A 26,326-nucleotide genomic window follows, 5' to 3' on the forward strand; every position below is an offset into this window, starting at 1 on the left:
TCTTTCTGTCTGTCTGTTGGACCTGTATTACCTGGTTATTGATAGATCAAAAGTTTATACATGTGGTTGACTCCACAGACTTCCAATCTTCCAGAAGTGGGATGGATAGGTGGAGGCTTTATGTATGAGATTTGATGATTCAGGATTCAGTTGGGACACCAGTGTGTGTGTGTGTGAGAGAGAGAGATAGAGAGAAGATATCTAATCTATATTGAGCCCCCAGAGAGGGCTGTGTGTGTGTGTGAGTGTGCAAAAGAGAGAGAGACGATGTGAGTGATTGATGAACTAATCTACACCGACTCCCCTGAGAAAGACCAGTTTGTTTTTTTATGATGTTATTGCCAGACCCTCGTGGCCCACAGAGGGTTAATTTGTGGTTTTGGGGCCAATTTATACTCCCACTGGTGTGTGTGTGTGTGTGTGTGTGTCTTTGCATGTATGAGTAAATTCAGGTTACATCCAGTGACATGCAGATTTTAGCATACAGAGCAACAACTCTCAACATTTTGAAGGTGACCAGATTCTTGATTAATTTTTAGATATTTTGATAAAATAAAATAAGAATCTTTTTTTCTGACTACCCTGGGAATTTTGCAGCGTGGTTGCTATGCACGCTAAGCCTGACCATTGGTAGGTAACCGGTCTTCATCCAATCACATGTCCAACATTGGATCTTTGTAATTGGTTTATTTTTCATTCTAACATAATGGTCCCAATTTGGCAGTTCCTCTACTTAAGTTAACCAAATAGAGAAACAGTTTTGAGTTTCCCCTCCCATAACATTGTGGTGAGAGCGTAGTTTGGTTCTCTTAGATCTGTATAGGGAGAGAAATTGGCTCCAGACGCGATACAGCTCCTCCATCTGGGTCCTCAAAGACTCTGAGGTCTGACTTAGATGGCAAACTTTAAATTAGCCTATAAATGTATATACAGACTAATTTCAAGTTTTGTTGTTGTTGGAGAGGGCATGTGCATGTGTGTATGTGTGTGTTTGGGAGGATACGCTACATGTTTCGTCGTGGGAGGCAAACTTTAAATTTGCTAATAAATGAGTAAACCGATGAATGAGATGTGAACGTTTTTGTTGTGGATGGTATGTGTTTATGTGTGTGTATGGGGGAGTGGACATGTGTTTTTACGTAAGTTATTGTGGAAAGGAAACTTAAGGTTCGTCTATATACAAGCAGATAAGATTGGAGTTGTTTGGTGGGATGCAGGGGAGGCTGTGTGTGTGTGTGTGTGTGTTATCTTGTACTTTTAGCACCAATGGCAGTTTTTGGGGTGAGGATTAAGATAAGGTCAGGGAATTTCCTCACAAGCACAATAATGAGAGAGAGGGAGAGAGAGAGAGAGAGAGCTAACTATTTTCCATTTTGACACACTATTTCTCTCTCTTTGTCTCTTTTTCTCTGTCACACACACACGCTCCTTGTGTGTGTTTGTGTTGAGGATGGGAAGGAGGAGAGGATTAGCTTGTAGTTATTTGTTAGCTAAGGAGCTGAGAGGAAATTAGAAAGGGGGAGGGGTGGGGGGTCTGAACAAATAACGACGGCACACTTTGCCCTCCTCTTTAAAAGTGGCACATGGCGAGACTGTTGAGGGTAGGAAATTAGATTTTTACAAGAGTAGACTGCTGGAAGAGTGTGTGTGTGTGAGTGTGTGCCTGCATGAATGTTGGTGTCATGCTAAATACTGAAAGGTAATGTGAGTCATTAGGCCATCACTGTTACAAGTACACACACACACACACACACACACAGCATACACTCCATTTTTGAAGACATACACACATTACTCATGTCTGGCAATGAAACACACATATTATTAGAACTTGCTCACACAAGCATACATGAACACCCCCCTCCTGCCCTCTCTCCCTTTCTCGCTCTCTTTCTTTCTGTGTGTGTGTTGGTCTTCTCTTTCTCTCACACAGACACACTATAATCTTTTGATCTATCTGTGTGTCATGATGCCACTTCCTCACGGTGTGTGCCCGAACCTGCAAGATAGTGTTTACGCGAGCGTGTATTTGGGAAGTTCGCAGTCCAGCTGTGTAGACTAAACATTTCTTTCACTGTTTTTGTGTGTGTGTGTGTGTGTGTGTGTGTGTCCTGGCTTTTAGTCCTGAGAAAAGACCGCTATGAAGCCAAAAAATCTGCTTCAGCTGGATACACACACACACACACACACACACACATTCACTAAGGCAATGTCTAGACAGATATGACCTGTGTTCTAACCAATGTACTCATAACACATTGGGCCATTTTCACTGACATCGACAAAGCTAAGGCATAAACATGATTTTTCAGTGGAGATGTTGGTGAAACTGGACTTTTTAATTAAAGGCATCCCAGTCTGTCATCTTACACTGAGAATGTTAGAGGGTTAGAGAGAGTGAGAGAGAGGAGGAAAAAGAAAGAAAATGGATTCTGACATTTTTCCATTCAGTCTTTTTCCATTCCCTCTCTCTCCATCCCCCTCTTGCCTCAGTGGTTGTGTGTCTGACTTCAGGTCCAAGGAATCTGATGTAACTGGAAGGGCGCTATTAAGGAGATTTTTTAGTGTTTTACACACACACGCTAACGTTGTGGGGCTTTACTGTAATGCTTATCTGAACCCCCTACCCCCAGGGATGGAGTTGAAAGAACTGAGAGTGCAGTGAGTGTGTGTGTGTGTGTGTGTGTGTCTGTGTGTGTGTGAGAGAGAGAGAAGACAGAAATGATTCTTTATGTTTATCAGCCAGTGTTGTCATTCTCTCTCCTCTTCTCTGTCTGTCCATCCCTCTCTCTTTCACAATGTATCAGCATTTTCCTCTTTTCATCTCTGTTTTGCCATCTTTCTTTGTCTCTCTCTGTTTTTCACTTTTTTGGTGTCAGGCCTGCTGTGTGTGTGTGTGTGTGTGTGTGTGTGTGTCGGCTTCGCTCACTCTCTCCCGTCCTTTCTGAGGTATTTGGACAGCTGCGGCTGTCTGTGTGTATTATAGAGGTTGTGACCCTGACATCTTGTTTAATGCCTGGCCCTCTCAGCCTAATTGATGGCCAGAGCAAACACTGTGGTCTGGAATGGCTGACTGCGCGTGAGGGTGTGTGTGTGTGTGTGTGTGTGTGTGTCTTTTACCGTGGATAAATATCCAGGCTCATACAAATGTGAAGCTGTACTTATACCTGCTTGTGCATACATTACATGTGGATGTGTATACAATATACTGTATGTATGACCATGGTCTAATTACTTTGTCCATATTCTTTGCAAGAATCCTTTTTCTGTGTGCCTGAATCTGACAGTGTGCATGTGTGCATGTGTAGTTCTTCAAGCAAGAAGCACCTGTAGGCATTCATACAGTTGTGAAGGAATTACAATCTGTACACATAAAACCAAAGGCTAATATACGCACACTTTCATAGGACATCAAGTGCATCAAATTTGGTTGACACGCCCTCAACAATGCAGCCTAGGTGGTTTCAACCCATACAACGCAGAATTTGTCAGATGCCAAATGTCCCATGTGAATGTCGGCTAATACAAACACTAAGAATTACATGCAAATACTTTTTGTCCCAGGCCTGAGTGTATGTACATATAATGATCTATTTTACCCTCTGTCACAGTGAATTTGCATTGTATCACTAATTTGACTGTGACATTTGTGTGTGTGTTTGTGTGTGTTTTCTCTCCAGGTTACTCCCTGTGTCTGGGTAAGTCCTATTTCTTCCGCTTCAACCATCCTGAGGAGGCCAGCAGAATGAAGAGCATGCTTCCACAAAAGAGTCCTGTGTCCCCGCTAGCCTACAACACAGGTACACACACACACACACACACACACACACAGTCGCCCTACGTGGCGTGAACTCTTGAACCCTTTCTCTGACCCCTGAACTGCACTTGATCCCAGGCCTTTTTTCTCTGTTCCTCCTCTCTGCCTCTGTTCTGCCATATCACCATCTCTCTCTCTCTCTCTCTCTCTCTCTCTCTCTCTCTCTCTCTCTCTCTCTCTCTCTCTCTCTCTCTCTCTCTCCCTCCCTCCCCCCTCTCCACCTCCATCCCTCATCATCCTCTCCTCCTCCATCTATCTGCTTTTGGCTCCTCCTACCACACTCATTCCCTCACCACTTTCTCCCCCTAATGTAATACATATGCCCCCCCATCTGCGAACCCTTTGCTGATATGGATGTCAGGGTAAAGTTACAGGTAGACACAACCCAGACAGGTGTGTGAGATTGGGATGTCGGTGTTGAGTGTGTGTGTGTGTGTGTGTTAGAGAGACAGAATGAAGGCGGATGTGACACAGTTATCATATTAAAGTGAGGAGTTTTGTTTTAGCCCTCTCCTAAATCTTTGTTAAAGACATACTCACTGATGCACACATACTCACACTTAAATTCAAAGCGTATTGGAATGTTTTTGTCATCTGGTGCCTCTCGATTGCCATGGTGATACAGCTGGATTCTGCTGTCTCCTTGGTGATTGATCGGGCTGTGTGAGCAAGGTGTGTGTGTGCCATATATCAGTGGGATCCTTGCTCTTTAAGCTGCTAGACAGCAGGAATGCACCGGTCTCTCTCCCTCTTTCTCTGATATTTTCTTAGAGATGACTGTCCTCTCTCTCTCTCTCTCTCTCTCTCTCTCACTCACTCACTCTCCCTCACACACACACAACCACACACACACCAACACGGTTTTTACAGATACTCAAAGGTTTTTACCTTTATCCCATAGATAAACAAGACACACACACTGCAGCACACACTTGTGGGAAAGACTTCCTCACACAGCGAGACTAGTTGAGCATAGAGGAGAAGAGAGAAATAGTCTTGATAGAAGAGAGTTGATACAAGCCAGGCCTCAAGCATAAATCTGCCCATGTATGGACACAAACACCCTGTGAGTGTGTGTGTGTGTCTGTATGTGTGTGCGTGTGTGTGTGTGTGGGTTTCCAGATCTTTAGTTTCTGCCCCATTTCTCTCCACCATGTAAGGTTGACGTTCTCTCACACACATTAAGACTCAGCTGTAACACACACTCTTATATTCTTATAAACAAGCAAACTCCTTTTAATACACACACTGTTACCTACAGTAGCTTTGCTCTTCTAAAGTAGCTTTGCATGCAATTCAAATGTGCACATACACACACACACACACACACACTGCTCTCACTCCTGCCTAGATTCTTTAACACGTATGCAATCTTGGCATGTGTACATGGAACATACACATTTGTATGTCAGTCTCAGGCAGAGCCACATGTGTCAGTGTTAAAGCTCTATGTGTGTGTGTGTGTGTGTGTGTGTGTGTGTGGTAGTTAAACGCTGGGTGGTCTAAGTCTTAACATTGTAATAGCTCTTTTTCCACATAAAACCACTGATAAGTACAAAACCTGGATAGGTTTTTCACATATTGCTTTCACCTACCCATGTATTTTTACATCTGTGATGATAGAGATGGTATTTAGGGAGGGCCTTTTGGAATCCTGCACAGGAAGGTGGGACTGGACTGGAGCCATCAATCTAATGTTCTGCTGCTGAAATCAGCAAGGCCTTAACAGTTCCCAACACCTACTTGAATGTTCAATAAGCTAATGGTGCCAAGCAAAAAATAGTTTTGGCTAATATTGCTTAGTAAAATGTATCTAAGTAAAAGCTCACTGTTGCAACCGTTTTAAAAACAAGTCTTTGGGCAGGGCGGGGGGCCTCTTGAGGGAATTCCAGAGTGTTCTGTGGTCTTTTTCATTTCCCAAAATCCCAAACTAAGGAACTGGACTCGAGTTAGACTTAAACTGCCACATGTGTGTTTGTTTTGGATCAGAGGGATGGTTTTGTGCGAGTATGTATTTGCATGCAGTGTGTGTGTGTGGTGCGCACGTTGGCTCCTATTCTGGGTGATTTGCTGCCAGTTGTTTGGGTTGGGTTTGTTCTGCCAAGGGCCCCATCTATGAATAGCTTCGGCTTCAGGTACACTCACCAAGCCTCAAATTTTTGACTTCCTCTCTCTGTCTCTCTCTCTCTCTCATTCACCCTTTATTACTCTTCCTCCCCTCCCTCTTTTCCACCATCTCTGTTGCTCTTTTCCTGTTGCTGATCTCTCAACCGTTTTCCACAAACTAAATAGAAAATGGATGGATAATGTAATTGCTAGAGTACGGTTGCTCCCACTGTTCATAATGGTTTTATTTTGGTTTCTCTTCCTCCCTCCCTTCATGTCTACTGTCGTCCTCTTTTTTTCATTTTCATTGTTCATTTGACTCTTTTTTCTTTTGCCTTTCTGTCTCTCTTTCTCTTTACACAAACACTCTGCTTTATCCATTTATTACCACTTCAATTTCCTTCCTTCTCTCCATTTCCCCTCCATACTCTTCCCTCTCTTTTTCCCCTCCTCTTACCCATGATTGCTCTCGTGTATGTATCTCCACTTTCCTCTGCTCTCCATTTTCTATTCCATTCTCTCTCTCTCTTTCCCCTCCAGACTACCTGAAGTTTAGCAGTGACTACAGCCATGCGGTGGTGGGTGGAGCCAGCAGCGCTAGGGGCATGCGATCAGCCTCCGAGCTCCGGGATTTGATGGACACCCTGCAGCGGAAGAAGATCGCCCTGGAGAACAGCCTGAGAGCCAACGGGGACGCAAACCCCTCCTACTTCAGCATGACACAGGTCAGGATCATTCAGCTCATCACTTGGCTCCACTACAGGGCTTATTATCCTGGTTTCTACTACACACAGGGCTTACAGACCTTTTTCATTAGCCTGGTTTCCATTGCAGGGCCAAACAGGGATAACCAGGGTGTATTCATTACCTGATTTTCCATTACAGGGCCTAACCAGGGCTCACCCATTATCCTGGTTTCTGCTACAGGGTCAAATAGGGCTCCCAGGGTTTTCAAATTGCCTTTTAGTGTTGTCTTTTCAATGTTCTGTTTATTTCTGTCTTATTTAATTTTATATTCACTAGATATTATATTATGACAAAATATTAAAATATTTCCTAGTAATTTGTTCCCACATCTTCCTCTCTCTTTTTCTGTCTCTCAGTCTCCTCCCACCACACCTATCACAACTCCTGCCTCATCCTCGTCAGCCTATCAGGAACAGGCGAGGCGTTTCTATGGTTCTGATCGCCCGCCCCTGTCCATCAAATCTGCCGCCCCTCCCTCCCCTTCCCGGCGCTCAGACCACTCCTCATCTCTGACCTCCCGCTCCTCTGTAGGCCGCAACCAGGATAGCTTCCTGCTTGGCCTCAGCGATGGCCGGCGGCCACACAACCTGAGCTCCTCCCCTTTACTGTCCATGTGGAATGGCGGAGGCTCTTCAACTTCTGTTTCTGGTAGTGAAAGCTTCCTCCTCTCTCCTCCTCCCTCCTCCTCATCCCGCACTCCGTCGGCAGGAGGCGCGACCAGCATGCCCTCAAGCCCCCGTCTTGGACGCCGTAGCTACGGCAACCAAGAGCCGTCACCCAGCAGCCGAACCCGGAAGTACTCAGCAGGTTCGCTGAGTGGGATGGTGGGAGGGGGGCACAGTCGCTCTCTGCCACGCCTCTGCCCCTCCCCTTCTCCCCGTGACCACAACAAAGGAGTGATGACACTGACGACACTGCCCCCGCGACGGTCCGATATCATCGGGGGTTACAAACTCAGCAAAGACCATTACAACTACAATAACAGCAGCAGCTGTAGCCAAAATGCCAGTCCAGACCTCAATCACAGCTCTAGTAATTCCAACAGGAATCAAATCCAGAACACGACACAGGGAGAAGGGGTCGTGTCCATCTCCCTCTCCTCCCCTAAGACCATCTCCTCCCCCACCTCCTCCATCTCCTCTACCTCCGCCCCACCTGATGTGACCATCCCATCTAGGGCAGGGGGCTCCTCTTCCCCTCGCGTGGCCAAAAAACTCAGCCTGACCTCCACCAGCTCAGTGGGCTCCCTCAGCTCCACGGGTTCCAGCCCTCCAGAACCGGAAAGGCCGGCCAGCCGCGGAGTGTCCGCAGGAACGGAGCTCTCTCTGGGGGAGAGGGAGCGGCGTGGGGTGGGCCTGGAGCTCAGCAACACCATGGGGCTTGGACTCGGAGAGAGGAGGTCTTCATTTGGCAAGGGGGGCCTGGAGCCTGGGCTGGGGCTGGGGGAGAGGAGGCAGTCATTCGGAAAGGCGGGAATGACCCCACCAGGGGGTTTCAGGGAAAGAAGGGGGAGCATCAGCTCGCTGAGTGGGAAGGAGGAACTGACCGACTACCACCAACACCAGAGAGATGAGAGGCTCCGTGAGCAGGAGGTGGAGAGACTGGTGAGTTTGTGTGTTTGTCTGTCTTTATATACAGGCCATCATAATTTTCCCCCCAAGCATTTGCCAATGGCCTCATTTGAATCATAATGCAACATATTGTCATTTCAATCAAATGATAATATGTTGGCATTATACATCTTGCCTGTGTCCCATGTTGTAACCTATGTCTATCAATGAAGTTTACTGATGGTTAGACTGTAAAAATTACTAAAAGAACAGAGACAGGAATGTGATTTTTCATTTGCAATGGGAGATTACTGTTGCTTCACGTTTTTCCACCTTTTTTGTGTTGCTGATAACATCACCGAGGACAATTTTACACACACTCACGCACACACACAGAAAAGGAGAGGGAGTGAATACAGGAATGCCTTCCTTCACTCTAACCTCCTTGTCCTCCTAAACATACTCTCTCAGGGAGATTAACACACACACACACACACATATACACGAAGGGAGGTTCACCACTAGGCAGATGCCTCTGGCTGCTAGCCCGTACTAACAGGGCTATTCTTACCCCCGTGATTGGGTTGTGTGTGTGTGTGTGTGTGTGTGTGTGTGTGTGTTTATGTCAGTCATCTGGAGGTCCTCCCAGCGTGGTTCGGACCACTGAAGAGCCACAGAACACATCAGTCAGATGTGGGCTAGAGAAAGCAAGTAGATTAGAGAGCAGAACTATAGTATAGCAGGTGGAAAAACACACAGATGCCCGCACACACACACGCATGCCTGCACATACAAATGCTCAGCTTATACTGAGTCTTGGACTCATAATCGCTCTATCCTTTTCTCTTTGTTTGTCTCTCTTTCACATAGCTATGTTCTGACGCATGCAAATTGAACTTTGGAAGTTCGAAATTAGATAATGTTTGGTGTTCGGTTAACTATAACAAGTAGTTTTTGTACAAGTGCTGCACAATCCAAATTGCCTTTAGTGAGCTACAAAGTGGCTTTTATCCAGTTTCCAGAAGGTTTGAACTGTAGTTATGAGAAACTTGGCATCTTTTGAGAGCCAATCCTCTCCCACCCAACCCAATATCAAGGAGATAAAATACTGTTCTAAACCCAGCAACACTCCGCAAGGTTCTGATTTCAGCAAACTTAAATAAATTTGGTTTCAACCGCCTGCACAGCTTTTGCTCTTCTTATGAGTTTGCCCAATTCCCCCCAAATTGTATATAAATCTGTGGTTATGGGGCTGACCCATTCAACATCAGTGTTTTAGGACCAGGACCTAGAATTGGGCCTCGGTCTGTTTCTGGTGAATCCCCATGTGATGAGAGCTAGTATGTTTTTAATTGTTTTTAATTTTTAAATAATTTTTTTTTTTTGCTTTTACAAGCAAATATGGGCTGGGCACTGATCTTTGTGAGCAAGATACAAGCATCTCTGGCTCAAACTCATGTATGCTTTGGCCCTAACAAATCAGAGAAAGCTTCTCTGAGTTTTCTTAACTTAGTCTGCCCTCAAGTGGTTGGATAGGTAAACTGCATTCTATCCATGCCAAGATATGTGTGTGTGTGTGTTGCTTGTTTCCATTTCTGCGACATGTGCCAGGATGCATCCAGATGCTTATAGATTGATTGACACACAGATGCAAAAAGTTTAGGCTTAAAGTGGGAACCAACACTCTAAACTGTGATGCCTTTAGGATGTAGGTTAGATACATTTGGTTAGGTTTGGGGTTAGCATTGTTAGGTTTTTCCTGGATTACAGTATTGTTCTCCATCAGTCCATATCTACAAGTTGGTAGTGAACAAAGAAACATAAAGGGGTACTTAATTCTGAAAATGGAAAGTAGCTTGGCTTGCTAATGGAAACAGGTTTATCTTTAGAAAGGGAAATAGAAGAGAAATGTAATGTTTGCTACAAACAAGGGAGCACAGAAAAGACGTCAAGAGGGGAAAGACAGGCTAGAGAGGGAGAAAGAGAGATAAAGAGGTTGAGAGATGAAGAGGTGGAGAGAGAGGAATGTCTACCCTCACTCTAGGGAAATATTTTCTAGATGTGATGCTCTTTAATGAAACATCTCACTTAAAAAGCACAAGGAGAGAGAGAGCAGAATGCTTTAATCTCCATGCTCCTATATTAGTCCACTATGTGCCAGGCTGCTAAAGCACCAGCTCATATTTCTCCAGTTGTTTCCTCTCTCACTCTCTCCTTCCTCACACACACCCTCTCTTTCCCTCTCTCTTCCTCTCTTTCTCGCTTTCTCTCCGGCTTTCTGTCCATCCCGTCTTTCTCTAGTTGCGGTCTTTCTTGATGTTTCAGTCTCTCTCTCTCTCTCTCTCTCTCTCTCTCTCTCTCTCTTCTCTCTCTCTCTCTCTCTCTCTCTCTCTCTCTCTCTCTTTCTCTCTTTCTCTCTTTCTCTCTCTCTCTCTTTCTCTCTCTCTCACTCTCTCTTGTGTGCGCTTGGTCTTGCTCTCTCTATTTGACAGCTGATTACTATAACGGCTCTACAGAGGCTTGTGCCCATTAGAATAGAACAAGGTGACAAACTGACACAGGCTACCACTGCTGGTCTGCATTATACACTATGAAAGGAATTAAATTAGGCCTACTCATTTGATCAACGATTTGTGCCTTGGAAAATTGTGTGTCGCTTATACTATTACATATATTGACTTGAATGAGTTAAGTTATGATCGACTATAGCAAACTTTCTCTCCTTCCCTGTTTCTGATCCCAACACTCCTCCCTTCTTTACTCATTCTTCTCACATTCTGAGTGCAAGTTAAATTCTGTATACTAAAATATTGTGTTAAAATTGATTAAGCCAAATATGTATAGGGCTATGGTGTTTTTCCTTAATAAGATTTCTCTCTTATCAGCCTGTCTGATAGGACAGAAGACTGTACAGTTAGTCTCTGTTAGTTTCTGAGTTTTTTTAAACTTTTAATGGTCCAGACTCCATCCGGTTCAGATTCCATCCTAGAGCAGGATTCCCTGGAAAGTCTCTTGTTGCCTAAGTGCCAATACACACACACACACACACACACACACACACACACACACACACACACAGGCACATACACATCCACATTCCTGTATTTGGAGACACGGCTTGTTCTCATGCACACTTCCGATCACAGTTGACAGTTGTCCACCTTCTCATTAGCACTCTCTCTCTCTCTCTCTCTCTCTCTCTCTCTCTCTCTCTCTCTCTCTCTCTCTCTCTCTCTCTCTCTCTCTCTCTCTCTCTCCCCCTCTGTCACATCTCTGTTCTCGTTCCTTTTTTTTTAACCCCCTCCTTCTTTCCTTCTCTCTCATTCCCTTATCTTTCCCTCTCTAATATTACACACACAGGCTTGCTGTGTGGCTTATATTTCCCTGAACCTACAGCTGAACCTATAGGGCAGTATTTTGACACTTTGCAGCCTCCGTAGCTCACCCCCTCTAAAGCTTGTGTTGGGGGCAGCAGGCAGAATCGTGGCAAGGAGAGTGAGCTCTTCTTACAGGGGTTCTCAGTGAGGGAAAAACACACTTTCTAGATTACACAGATTAATTACTAGATTATTTAGACCATATAGAGGGATTTTGAAGGACTGTTACTGAGTGTATGTCAGAGTAAACAAGGACATTTTAACCAGAGGAATTGACTGCTGCGATGCTTCCTCAGGTAACCTGAGTAATGGAAACTTGAGGATAATACCCTGTGGCTCAGTTACTGTGATTCTTCCATTCTAATATGCAATGTAGTAGAAAGTTTTTGGGTATTTTGTTAATTTAGTTCTTTGTATTTATTTGACCAATTCAAAAACACATAGAAAAAATGTCAAGGATACTATGAAAAAGTTGCATACAAATTGTTTTGTATAGCTTAGTTTTGACTTGGGCAAAAATGCATTTTAATTTGAATATGATCTCCCATTATTCTTCTGAGTTGTGCTTGATTTGTCACACCTTGTAATATATGCCATTCAGGGGATACATCCAGCACTTTATGGTATTATAACCGCCTGGATTTTGGCTGCAGTGCAAATCAAAATTGTTTCTCTTATAGTGTCAGTGCTATTGAATGATACAGGATTACATCTCTACTTGCTGTAACTCTTGTGTGTGTGTTCATCTCAGGAGCGCCAGCGGCTAGAGACCATCTTGTCTCTGTGTTCAGAGTTGGGCCGGGCTGAGAGGGACGGAGGGGGCACGGGTACTGAGCGGAGTCCTGGTTCTGCCGTGGCAGACCTCCAAAAGATCAACCGGGAGCTTGAGAAGCTCCAACTGAATGATGACGACGATGACGCACCGGAGTCTGTCTTCTCCGATTCTTCAGCCATTAATGGAACGACCAGGAATGGACACATCACCTCTACCGGTTCAGAGAACGGTTACTATGATGATGATCTGCAGGTACGACGGAGGCGCAGCAGCGGAAACCGTGACAACAGGGCGGAGTCGCCAGCCATCAGTCTGCGAAGCTCTGGCCCCTCTCCCTCTCCACGTGCACAGAGGACCAATGAGGTAAGAAATACGGTGCTTACTTCCTCAAATGTGAATGTCACTATTGTGCTGATACAATGATACAATATCAAATATTGTGTAGTATCAAAGCTTTATTTATTGTAACATTTTAAGCAGTCACAGTCAGAGACAGGTTATTGGTAAGTCAGAATCAGAATCGCTTTACAAAATGTAATGAATGTGCAGAAAATTGTACTTTATACAAACACACATACATACAGAGCTCTTGTCCAGCTTCACACCTTTAATGGATGTGAGTGTAAAGTGAAGTGCAGAGTGCAGAGTTGCCAGCTCATCACCTACCTTCATGTTAACAAGACTGCTAGAGTAGCACCTTTGGACAGCTTTATCAAAGCTTAATCAGACTTAATGTGGTAAGTGATACGCTCTTCTTTCTTGGAGAGATGAGAGTGACAAGGATCACTCCTATTGATACTTCCAATGCAACTACACACACATCTTTCACATACACAGATGCGTACACAGATGGGAGATATTTACAGTCCACTTATTAGATTAGAGAGGGCTAAGAGTGGCCATTTAGAATTGACAGCTGGCGTTCATGTGTGAGCGTGTGTGTGTACGTGCTTGTATGTGGGAGCGAATGCGTGTATTTGCACTTGGTTCTTGTCTTGCTATTATTTAAGGTTTAGACATATTGCAGTGAATGTGTCCAGTGGGCAAACTGTTGAAAAGTAACAAGGGAGAAGATGGGCAGGTGAATTGTCATTTTTCCTAATCAGATTTCACTCATGAATTAGTTGGTAATAAAGGTGGGGGCATTTCTTATGTCTTAACTTATGCCAACGGTATACTATAGAGATACCATTCCCACAACCATTCCTCTTCAGATCACCACATTATTGAGTTGATGATGTCAAGTTGTCAGTGATTATAATAGAGAGGTAACACACACCAAAAATATGTTGAGAGGTGCTGATCACTGGAGGTCAACAGGAGAAAACAAGAAAAGGTGTGTTGCACACTCCAGCTCCATAGAAAATACTCTTTATTGGATAATGTTTCGGCCTTGCGGCCTTCTTCACGATCAAGAGTAAAAGCACACAAGCACTGGTAAACTATATAGACCAACACCACCATGCTAATCATGCAATCAAGCTAAACCATTCAGGGCAAAGTAGACGGACCAAGGCCAATCAAATTAATTTTAAGAAAACAATGACAGACAGAAAGTTGTCAGTGGTTATCACAACTAATGCTTTACCATGAATCCCCAGTATCCCGTCTCATAAAGTTATCAGTACTATTACAACCTTTGCTGATGATGTCATCAACAGGTGCTTGAGGATGGAGTTCGTCGTCGGGGAGAGGAAATGAGGCGTGCAGAGGAGGAAGTGAGGCGCGTGGAGGAAGAGAGGATCCAGGTGCTGAACAACATGGAGGAGCTGGAGCAAAAGATCAAAGAACTGGACAACCAGATGGAGGAATCTGTCCGAGAGGTAGAGAGATAAGATAAAGGGAGGGATGGAGGCAGTATGGAAAGTTACATAGAGAAGCACACTGCAAATTCATTTAGTCTCATGTTGAGTCTTGAAATCTGACTGGTGTGTATCCAAGGTGGAGGTTGAGCGAGCTCTGGTGGAGGCTGAACAGGATTCTGAGCTAGCTGCTCTCCAGCAGGAAAAAGACACTCTGGAGACACTCCACAACAAGATGGCTGACCTAGAGACCAAGTCCCAACAGGAAAAAGACAAGGTATTGAACAGTATGCGTTAAAGTATCTTAAACACAGTGAACTAACCCTTCAAACACTGAATGACAAAATGGCTAACATGGAGACCAAGACCCAGCAAGAAAGAGAAGGTAGGAAAGAGAGTTTACACTGTTGGGTTAACATTCAAGGGTGAGAGGACACTTGAGATGCTTCACACCAAGAGGGCCCATAACAGACTAAGGTGTTTAATGATGCATTTTCTGCAAATTGTTTGAATTTTTTTCCAATAGACTGGTAAGTGGTGTTTATAATCAAGCAGAGAAGAGAAACACACTGCTCCCGATGAGGGAAAAAGGTCTTTAAAAAAGTCTTTAAAAAGTCTTTAAAACCCTACATACCATCTCATCTTTAAACATGTACAGTTAACAAAGGACGCAACCAGCGCATTTGTATATGTGTATGTGTGTGTGTGTGTGTGACACACACACACACACACACACACACACACACACACACACACCACATACATTGAAGGGTCATGTGACTAACTGGTAGGTGTTAATCCTTCTCATGCTGTCCCTGCTGCTCCAAATATATAACTGCTAATACTGCCCAGGGTATAGCGGTCACCAAGCCATCCTATCTTACACTCACTGCAGTGAGAGAGCCTTGTGTGTGTGTGGGGTGTGTGTCTGCATTTATACCAATATAGAATATCAATGACAGTGTGGGAGGTGTAAGTGGATAAATGGGTGGAATTTTGTGTGTGTGTGTGTTTTGGGTTGGCACCTTCTCCTCTGTTGGATTGAGTCCTGGCCTGCTTCTGAAATTTCCATCGACCCCACAGCTGGTAGATACATGATAAAACACCACCATGCTACTGAGAGAGAGGGTGAGAGAGCAAGAATGATTTGATTAGATGGTGTTGCGCTGATTCTTCAAAATGCTACCATAGAGTAGGCGAAGTTGTGTGCTTGTACGGAATTTGGACGACTGTGTCTGTTGTAATATATGTAGAGAGGACCATTAACGTGTCCATTAGTCCACCCTCCATTGAACCATTCGACATCTCCCCCCTCTCCCTCCCTAACCCTTCCCTTCTTCTACCCTTCCCTCCCTCCTTTCCATCGCCCTCCTGGAACAGATAGAGGAAATGAAGGCAGGAGGCAGGACTCAGGATACTTTTCTTACATCCCTCCTGCCTTTATTCCCTGTTCCTCTCCCCTTCTCCATCCTTTTATTTTTTCCCTCAAGCTCAACCTCCCTCCCTCCCTTCCCTCTAGGCCAATCTTGCAGCCCTGGTCGCCGTAGTAACTAACTGTGGCTCCCTAGTCCCACTAACGCTGCCATCCTCTCTCTGTCCTGTGTGTGCGTATTTGTGTGTGTGTGTGTGTTTGCATGTACACATAAACAAATGTGTACATGCATGTATGTGTGTTTACGTGTGCACATATGGATGTGTGCGTGCCTATGCCAGGCGTGCGAGTTGCTGCGGGCAGAGAAGGGCAGGGTAGAGAGGTTGGCTCAGAGTGTGTGTGAGCAGCGCTCCCAGCTGGACAGCTGCCCTGAGGCCACCAAGGAACCCCTGCAGGAGCAGCTAGCCAGGGTCAGTACACGTGCGCACACACACACACACACACACAGGCACGCACATGCACAGGAAGATACGCACCTGCATGTGTGAACACACAAATGCGTATCCATGCAGACAAAATGTAGGTAGGCATGCAAAAACACACTCACACACACACACACACACACACACACACACACACACACATATACACATGTACATATATACAGGGAAACACACACAGGCATGCATGGACACACAAGTACACACTCACACATGAAAAACTGGTACGTAAACATAAATACATGCATATGTAATCACACTTACAAATACATACACACACACTCAAAACACAGTACACACCCACTCAAAACACAGTACAAACACACAGGTTCATGTTCACATGAACCGACTCGAACAAAGAAATACGCTATTATAATATTATACTTGTTATAGTTGAACATGCATGTGAACATGCACACATTTGCATGAAAATGTGTTTTTTTTTACTGAGCTAACTCTCTGCTCACTGCTGTCTTTGATCTTACACTTCCTTCATTCCCTCTCTTCTCTCTATCACTTTCCCTTTAATTTTGATACACGTCTGATCATTATTTCACCAGAGATTTTCATAAAGTATCTCAGAGTTAAGGTCTGAGACCTATTTGCCTGTTATAGTAATACACTGACTTTTGGACAAATGAGCTCTATGATTGGCCTATCACTGCTCTTTGATCACCATACCCACAACAGGATTAGTGGCAAATTCACCATGTGTGTTTCCAGATTTCATTTAGTTTGCTGCAGTGTCTGCTAAAGCTTTACTGCACACTGTGTATGTTAAGTGGACAGTGCACCATAACATACCAAATACTGAACACAAAGAAGTGAAACTGCCACTAATCTTCTCGACACACAATAAGTTGATCAATTACTTAATTTGTCAAAAAGTCAGTGTATTCCTTGAGGATTTTGTGATCATTGACCAGTAATTCTAGACCAGTAGTAGCTTATATTGTTTTGGAGAAACTGCACCAATAAAATGTCTCTATTCTGGGGGAATGCTTATGCAACATGTTGCATGTTGACTCAAATGCTGGTTTTGTTGTGGTGGTGTTCTCTGCATGACTGTTCAGAAACATCATGGATCTGTGTGTCTGGTTTGCTGTCTGTGTCTGTGCATTTTGGGATGAGATGGTGCTTTTTAATATCTGATTTCAGACATATTCCTTTGTGTCCCAAGTAGTTTCATTTTCTCTCACAGGGTTTTTACAAGACATACAAAATGCACCTACTCAGACAATCATATCACCCCTTTGAGCATAAATCTCATACTACTATGAAGTTTTTCAGAAATTAAAATTGGCGTTGTGAGGTTTTCACCCAACAGTGATATTTTCTACATCTTCATCATTTTGTGAGTTGAAAAGGTTTTTCTGCACTTTTGTATGCGAGTCTGTCCTATTTTAAAGTGCTCCACGAGATAATTCATATGATTTGTTTCACATGAGAGATTAAGTGTTCACGAGCTTCTCCTCATTTATGCCTTAGGATAGGGTCTTACTAAACATTTAGTCAAACGGTCTGTGTTTCTGTGTGTTTGTGTTTGCATGCATGTTATTGTCATGTTTGTATCCTGTATTGGCCCTGTATTTGCATGTGTCCAATAATTCTGTGTGTGTGTGTGCACAGGTCCTTTGGGCTTGTATATGTTCTTGTTTATCTTCCTGTATCAGTCTGCCTGCATGTTTCCTTATGTGTGTGTGTCTATACGCTTGTGCGCGTGTATACATGCATTTCTCTCTTTGTCTTACCTTTGTTTATGCCTGCATTTGTGTGTGTGTGTCAGGACTGCGAGGTGCTGGAGGCAGAGACAAAGCGTTTTGAGGACCTGGAGTTCCAGCAGCTGGAGAGAGAGAGCAGGCAGGACGAGGAGAAGGAGATCCACACACAGCAGCTTCTCCGGGAGATCGCAGACTACCAGCGCAGCACCGTCACACGCAAGGTAACAGCTATATGTGCGTGTGTGTGCACGCGCATGTGTGTCAAACCTGGGCAAAAACTGTATACAGTACAGTATTACAATATTTGGTTTATGGGAAATCCATAATCCTCTGAAATCCATAAAAATTCCAATCATGGCATATTTTTAACTATGTTCAGCCTTCTCCTAATTGCTAAGAAGGACTGGCTGTGGTGCCACAGACTAGTTTGAACTGTTGTTTCGGTTGAAACGCTATGTTTGAAATAGTTTTAAATATCTGAAAGCATCCAAACCCATTTGGTTTCCCAACATTTCCAGTAGTGCCATTGCCATGCTCTATCCAGTGAGCTACACAGAACCGCATAATAAGCACTATATCACTATTGCTGCAGGAGCGGTTGCTGACTCTGAAGAAGCAGGCAGCACAGATTTCCCAGCAGGCTCAGCGAGAGAAGGACAGCTTCCTGAAGGAGAGGAGCAACCTCGAAGTGATGCTGCAGAGGGTATGAGGGCATGTGTCTTTGCATGCGTGTGTGTGTGTGTGTGTGTGTGTGTGTGTGTGTGTGTGTGTGTGTGTGTGTGCCCATGCTTGTGTATGTTCGCTGTCTACTTTAGTTTAATTTACTACATTTCAAAATGCAATAAATATATTGTGCATATGAATGTCAAGAATAACTCCCTTTTTCTGTCTTTTAGGAGAAAGAAAATCTTGGCACTCTGGAACGAAAATACGCTGACCTTACTGGTGGGCGGGGTTTCACTCTGAAGGAGGTACGTTTGGTTGACAGCTGTCAGTTACAACGAGTCCTGTCCTACTCTTTGGACTCTTGAAGACTCCTAAAGATGGCAAGCCCCTCACACCTGGGTGGGATTTCCTTCTCTGCTTCCTAGGATACAGCCTCACTGGCTGATGTGTGTCGGTCCCCTAGCGATCGTTGCTGTGGCACCACCTCTGCCGCTTTCTCTCCTCCTGCCAACTTGCGGGCCCTCTCGTCCCTCCTTTCCTCTCTTTCTATCAAGAGCGTTGAGGTACCCTCTCTTTATCTCTTTTTCCTCGCAGATGTTCTGTTTAAATCAAGCCTTCCTTCCTTCCTTCCTTCTTTCCTTCCTTCCTTCCTTCCTTCCTTCCTGTCTTCTCCTCTTTTCTTCCATCTCTTAATTGAAGGGACTGGAATTTAAATCCAATTGCCTGTTCAAGTGCCAGTCACAGGAAGCCCGGAAGGAAAGGGTGAATGATACAGTTCTAGGAATTTGGGCAGAGACTTTTCATTTCCTTGATCCGCTCACCCTAACTACAGCTCATACTCACACATGTGTCTTAACATTGAGATAACCATGTAAGAATGTTCTGCAAGAGTAACCTCATTGTCTTGTGTGCTCCTTTCATTTAATGTTAACAGTATGGTGTCAAAGTAACTTGTTTATTACTGCTGTTTATAATATGACTGTTTTTGTTCTGATTTTTGCTTTGAAACTGATAAGAACGCAAACAAATGCTGCATCGATCTAACAACTAATTCTAAAGTTTCCACTCACTACCAAATTGCTGAAATAACATGTCTTAATATGGCTGAATCACTCCATGCTATGCCTCACCCTGTCTTTCTCCCTGTTTCTCCACATGCTATGTTCCAGGGCTATGTCACAGTCAGTGAAATCAATGAGCTTTACTCACAGCTTGGGGGGGACCCTAAACCCGCCCCTCGCCCCATTCTGGCCAATCCCTCCCCTGCACCCGAGCCTAGCCCCTCCCCTGACGACAGCACCCCCAAACCAGCGGAGGATGAGGTGTGTGTGTAGGGGTGTTAAGGGCTTGCGTGTGTATTTTAGTACGCAAACCTACATACATGTAAAGTGTGTGTATGAGAGTGTTGTTATCCAGTACAGATTCTTGTTCATTTTAATTTTCCTTCCTACATAGTACGTTGTAATCTTCCCTCTCTGCTTTTTTCTCCCTTTTTCTCAGTTCTCTTACACTCTTTCAGTTTTCTGACAGTATTCCTCTCTTCTTTTCAAAGCTCTGTCATTCCTCCTCTCATGCCGACTGTCACTCCTCTTCCTCTTCCTCCTCCTCCTCTTCCTCCTGCCATCTGAATCCCCGCCCCCTCCCCAAAACACCCTCCGTTCATTGGCCAGAGAACATGGTGACGTACCGAGACCCCTCCCCCCTCCCCGACTCCCCTCCTCCCCCCCTTCCTGTCAAAAAACACCATCACCGACACAGGCAGGTAAAGTGTGTGTGTGTGTGTGTGTGTGTGTGTGTGTGTGTGTCAGTCAGTATGTATGTGTTTATTTGTCTGTCTGTCTTTACATATGTGGCTGAGAACAGAGTAGTAGAAATATCTGTAAGAGAGTGTGTGTGTGTGTGTGTGTGTACGGAATTGTGTGGGCAGGGACAATGTAGAAAGAGTGTGACTAAATCTGAAAATTGTACCCTGTGTTGTTGTTGTGATGTGTGTGTGTGTGATCAGCACTTCCGTCTGCTGGAGGAGAGGAAGAGGTGTGAGAAAGAAGGCGGGTCTCATCTGAGTGACACATTACCCCGAAAGAAAACCACACCCACCATGCCCCCCCAGTTCACCTGTGCAACACTGGGACGCAGCTTCCCTAACAAGGTACACACACACACACACACACACACAACATACAGTACATGACACAAAACAACATAACTCACCCGATGTCATACTTTGACTTTCTGTTGGTCTGTCTGTATTCTATAGTCTATTTTCCCATTTGACTGTATGTACAAAGTTGCAAGATGCTTTAATATAGAGCCAAAAAAATTGTAATAAAAGAAGCATGGAAATACTGATTTGAGGCTTTCTCTCTCCATGGTCCTCTGCAGTCCCATCAGCCCCTGATGCAGAGCTCCAGCTGTGGCAGTATTCTACCCAGAATGCTCTCTATATCCAACAAGGAAACAGAATCTCGACGTCTGCATAAAGGTACACACACACACAGCAGCACTCACCAGTGCACACATACACAAAGTGCTCACACTTACGAACATACACACACTGAGAGGCATGTAACTTCACACACAAAGACGCATATATACAGACTCAAATAGACATACTCAGACTCTTTCTCTGGCTCTCTCACATTCTGTTTCTCTCTCTCTCGACATACACTCGACTCTCCAACGCACACATCAACTCATTTCTGTAATATCAAAATGTCCCATATATGGTCACATCATTCCCTATTTGAGGTTTTGTGTGTGAGTGTGGGTGTGCCCACATGCATATGCCTCCTTGTGTGTGTGTGTGTGTGTGTGTGTGTTTGTGTGTTTTGGTGGATTAGACTGTGTCTCATTTGTTTATTTGTCTGTGGAGATAGCGTAGGAATGAGTGGAGGAGGGCAACTCCATCAAGCGGTTTCAGTATGGTGTGTGTGTGTGTGTGTGTGTGTGTGTGGGGTGTTTATCCAAATCTCTGAAAAGCAGAAATATGCAAGCACATTCACTCTAGGTGCTGAAATGAGTGGGAAACAACTGTATTGTTAATACAATTAATACAATTTTTTTTTTAGCTTTTTAGCGTTTCCCATCAGTGTTGTCTATTTCTAGATAATTGTTTTATTACAGTATTTCTATGAGACAGATATTCAGAAAGAAGATCAGTGTTTTGAAATATTTGCAGAGTATTTTTGTATCTTTAGTTCCTGGCACTGGCACATTTATCTGGTGGTCCCTTTGGTCCCTTGAGCTGGGTCATCAGATGGGTGGGTCTGCCTTCTGGGGTAGATGGTATCACACGTATGTGTGTGTGTTTCCTGTAGCCAGTAGATGAGCTTCTCTCTCCAAAGTATCTGGGCCGTGATTTTGTCGCCCCTCTGTCTATTTCTAAGGATATGTCATTTTCTTTCTGGACTACTTTTTTGTTAATGTTGTTGTGGTTATGATGTGTGGATTGCACAGATTTCTCCTACCTCCTTTTTGAATTACATGTATCATACTGTTTGATACAGTGTATTTTTTTGTGAGTCCTGCCATTTGGACACATTTTGAACCTGAAGCAGTTGCATCTCTCAGGTGTGTGAAGTGTTAATTGGTGTGTGAGTGTTTTTCACGGTGGCGGGGCATTGTGATCCGAAGTTGGTGCCCTCTGGGCAAACTGTAGTCCCAGAGGGAGGGGCGCAGACAGGTAAAAAACACACACACACACACACACACAAACTTAAAGAGTAAGTTACTGCATGTTACTGAAGCAGATTTTCTTTTCTCTTTCTGTGTGTGTGTTTGTGTGTGTGTGTGTGTGTGTGTGTGTGTTCAGGTCAGCCTAGCTCGCGGGCAGCCTCCCAGACCAACGTTTACCTCGATGCCTTTGGTTACCGTGACAACCAGGCCTTTGACACAATGAGTGTGGACAGCTCAGACTCCATAGAAACCAGCATCTCCGCCTGCTCCCCCGACAACGTCTCCAGGTGAGTGATTGTGGTGTGTGTGTATATGCAAATGTGTGCACATCTGTGGGTATTAATAGTGGTACTAGTAGAAAGAAAGATGAAGGCTGTGTGTGGTGTGAGTGTTTCTGCGTTGTGTGTACAAGTGGACATTACCAATCATCACAAAGAAAAATGAAAAGTTGTTTAGCCTGTATTTTTCTGTGTGTGCCAGTATGTACCGATGAACTTACAGTGCTCTCACTCATCATTTCCTCTCTTTGTATGATGTGAAAAATGGAGCCGAGAGACAGACAGACAGAGAGGAGAGACAGAAAGAGAGATTGTGATCAGGATGACAGACAAAGCAAGGAAACAGTCTCAGTGAATGGAAGTTGAATGTTGAAAAAAAAAAAATATTATCTTGTGAAAACCCTGAAAGAGCACATTTGTGGACAGACACAAGATAGACCACACAATAGAGAAAAAGTCCCTTTGTTTTTATAATATGAAACATTGACTATAGAAGGAAGGGGGAGGGGGGGCAACAAAGAGAGAGGAGAAAGTGAGTTAATGTAAAAAGTGTGTGGAGCTGCAAAGCAGAGGTTTCCCGCCTTTCATGGTCTCTCCTCTGAGAATAGGATACGTAGAGCTGTGTGTGTGTGTGTGTGTGTGTGTTGTGGGGAAGTCTTGATTAGTGTTCTAGGGGTCAGGTTACGGAACAAGGAAAACACGAAGCTGTGTGTGTGTGTGTGTGTGTGTGTGTGTGTGTGTACATTCAACCCCCTCAGGTTCAGATGAACTGAGCAAACCAGCATGAATGTGGAGGTAGATTCGGGGGTCCAGCCCCCCATCTGGACTAAAACCATGTGTGGTGCTCTTCCTTCTCTCCTATTTACAGTGGTTGAGTCCTTTTTTCTCCCCTCCCCTTGTTTCCCTGAATGGTACAGTCTTGTTTCTGCAGATAGATTTTGTATGGTCCCAAACCATTTGCAGGTTGACCTCTCTGCATTGTAAAAGTTTGCCTGGAATAGCTTGCTCCATTTGGATTGCGTTACACTCGGCTGGATTGGATTGGACTGGAATTAATGTGTGGGAGTAACTGGATCAGTGCTGGACAGAATAGTAGCAAAATACATTTTGAAGGCTTGAAAATACATGCAGAGGACTTGATTCGTCTCATCTTGCCAGTGATGTGTCCAGTTTTGAGGAGGTACAAGTGTCGGAACAAGACAAACCAAGCGCTCCTCAAGTAGTCCAAATATTTGAAGCCGGAGTCAAATACAGATTTTAACTGAGCTGGTCTACGATGACTATGAGCGCAATTCCCTCTCATCGACTGAGGTAAGGGAATCATAGTGGGATGAGGGGATGAGGGGGAGGAAGGGAGGGAAGGATGGATGGATGTTAAAGATAAAATAGGATGAATAAATACTGGTGTGAGTGATGGGAGGGAGATAGGGGAAGTTTGACTGGCATAAGCTGGTTTAGGAAAGGCCACTAATATATTTTAATCAGCGGGATAATACATTGTAGTATACAAACTTAAACAGTGATGTAATCTGATTACTTCCAGGTACTTTGGTTTAAATACGTATATGACTCTTGTGCTGAAAAATCTAACTCTTTGTGATTGACAGTGCAATGTTCTGATTTTACAGTTAACTACTAGACTGAAATATAGCAGATATTGCAGATGAGGGCATTAAAATTATTTCAAGTCAAACGACTACATTGGCTTGTGGAATGAAGAATTTTGCACCCTCCAGAGTAGTTTTTATAATGAAAGGGAATGATGATGAACAGGCTGGCTACCTGCCAAAGTGGCTAACTCAATCAAAAATTTCCTACAATGTAGTTGGTGGTTGGTGTTAATTTTAAGCCATGGCAAAGTATAGAGTGAGAGGTGTGGGGATGATTTAGCTTATGAAACTGTCAACTGTTGAAGCCGATTAGGAAGAATTACAAGAGAGCGGGAAACCCTTCTCCTCTCGTTCCTTTCTTTTTTTGGTTTTCTCTCTTCCCTCTCTCTCTCCCAACCTGTCTCCCTCTCTCCTTTACTTAATCTACTTCTCTCCCTCCATCCCTCCCTGGTTTGTTTAGACTGAGTCTAATGTGGACCATTCATCTGAACAATGTTGTGACATCAGCACAGAAACACACTGGATATCTGTTTGCCTCTGGCTCTGGATGAAAGAGAGATAAAGAGAGAGAGAGAGGGGTAATGGAGTGAAAAGAGAAAATGAGGGAGAGGTAGAAATTAGATTTGTTATGACAAAGACGCACACAGACACACACACACACACATCCCTTCCCTGTGATGTAGCGTCAATTGAGAATGTATACCATGTGTATACCAGCTGTCTGCAGTCTGGGAGTCCTGGAACTAGACAGTGACACAGCAGAGTGTCAAAAAAACCTACGAGAGAGAGAGAGAGAGAGAGAGAGAGCGAGAGGAAGAGAAAGATGGTGTGATCCTTAAGTTGCCTTGACATCCAGGCTGCCATTCCTAATGAATTTCCTCTTTGATAGAATAATCAGAGTATTCTCAGGAGAGAGTAGCTTTGGGGTTGGAATGCCAAACGGAATGCTTTATTAAGCCGTGTGTGTGTGTGTGCGTGTGCGTGTGTGTGTGTGTGTGTGTGAGTGTGTGATTACGTGGCAGTTATCACACAGACTGAGGGCCTGTTTCTCAGACATGGATTAAGCCTTGTCAGAAACCAATATTCAATAAATCCTCCAGAACTCTGAAACTGGCCCAGAGATTCCTAGAAACAACAACACCTGAAAAAACAGACACTAAAAAAATAAGAAAAAAATGATTTGTGTGAGAAAGCAACGGTAGCTACATTTGCAAAGCTTATATTATATATTATGATGATGACAGGCAGCACAACAGTTGGGTAGTTGCTTGCAATATATCATTGTGGCTGGCTATATCTGCCTTTGTAGAAATAAACAATTTGTATACGCATACACATAGGATGAGTGTGAGAGAGGGAGTGAAGTGGAAAGTAGGGGCAAAGGGAATGAAGGTGAGGCAGAACTGTTATTTACTATATATTTGACACTGGAATCTGTGAGGCCCTGATAGTTCCCTGTGCATCCTGTTCAGTAAGCTGATAGAGCCAGTAAGCACACACAAGTCCGGTAAGATAAAATTCCACATACAGTCACTGCCAGTAAGCCGTTTTGGGCTAATTTCTTACCAGCACAGCATAGCTCCAGCGCCAGGAAGCAAAACCTGAATCACTGGAAGCTTGGAAAAAGTTCCAGACCTCTTAATGCCAGAGTTTTTTCATACAGTCCAGTAGTCAGATTGAGGGAATGATACAGGGAAAGAAGGCGGAGGCAGATGGAGGGAGAGAGGAGGTGGGGTGGACAGAAGAAGAGACAGGAGGTGAGGTGGATGAAGGAAGAGAGGAGGTGGGGGGGAGGGGGGAGTGTATGAGGTTACCATCCGACTTGTTCCAGGTGTTCCTTTGAAGTGAAATGAAAGTGAAATGAACAGCAGCAGAATTCTTTTAGTCTAGACTCTAGCCAGCACACACACACACTCATAACATTACGCAAAGTTTTCAGGCCTGCTGGAATACATCAGGAATGTAATACATGCCTGCTGGAATACAGAAGAACATAGTGTGTGTGTCTCATAGTCAACCTCTGGAAAGTTGCTTTAGTTGTTTGTGTTGGCTTGAATATAAACTGAGTGGTTGATTGTACAAGACACATTTTACATGTTTTAATGTGTGTGTGTGTGCGTGTGTGTGTGTGTGTTGCAGTGCCAGTACCTCAAATGTGGCCAAGCTGGAGGAGATGGAGCGTCTGCTGAGAGAAGCCCAGGCTGAGAAGAACCGCCTCCTTGAACACAAGGTCACTAACACACACACACACAGTACATACATACACATGTGCACACTCTCACTCTCTCCACTGAAGACCACATAGTGAATGAGCGCGTTTCATGTGTATC

At 44.2% G+C, this 26,326-nt stretch overlaps 1 protein-coding gene across 1 annotated transcript in view; it reads left to right on the forward strand.

The window, feature by feature from the left end:
• phldb2b (pleckstrin homology-like domain, family B, member 2b) overlaps positions 1-26,326 on the forward strand; it is a 48,316-nt gene that overhangs the window by 16,962 nt on the left and 5,028 nt on the right. Inside the window, exons 6-22 of the mRNA XM_071546781.1 lie at positions 3,681-3,800; positions 6,464-6,648; positions 7,027-8,274; positions 12,349-12,735; positions 14,034-14,195; positions 14,314-14,451; positions 15,888-16,016; positions 17,833-17,988; positions 18,360-18,470; positions 18,664-18,738; positions 18,859-18,996; positions 19,603-19,755; positions 19,986-20,195; positions 20,439-20,582; positions 20,816-20,915; positions 22,245-22,395; positions 26,136-26,226. Of these exons, the coding sequence (XP_071402882.1) occupies positions 3,681-3,800; positions 6,464-6,648; positions 7,027-8,274; positions 12,349-12,735; positions 14,034-14,195; positions 14,314-14,451; positions 15,888-16,016; positions 17,833-17,988; positions 18,360-18,470; positions 18,664-18,738; positions 18,859-18,996; positions 19,603-19,755; positions 19,986-20,195; positions 20,439-20,582; positions 20,816-20,915; positions 22,245-22,395; positions 26,136-26,226 (3,698 nt within the window). The remainder of the gene's footprint in view (positions 1-3,680; positions 3,801-6,463; positions 6,649-7,026; positions 8,275-12,348; positions 12,736-14,033; positions 14,196-14,313; positions 14,452-15,887; positions 16,017-17,832; positions 17,989-18,359; positions 18,471-18,663; positions 18,739-18,858; positions 18,997-19,602; positions 19,756-19,985; positions 20,196-20,438; positions 20,583-20,815; positions 20,916-22,244; positions 22,396-26,135; positions 26,227-26,326) is intronic.

This window comes from Centroberyx affinis, unplaced genomic scaffold (genome assembly GCF_046629955.1).
Source record: "Centroberyx affinis isolate AG114_WGS23_722 - 3 ecotype Tasmania unplaced genomic scaffold, CSIRO-AGI_Caff_v1 ptg005445l_1, whole genome shotgun sequence".
NCBI classification, from domain to species: domain Eukaryota; kingdom Metazoa; phylum Chordata; class Actinopteri; order Beryciformes; family Berycidae; genus Centroberyx; species Centroberyx affinis.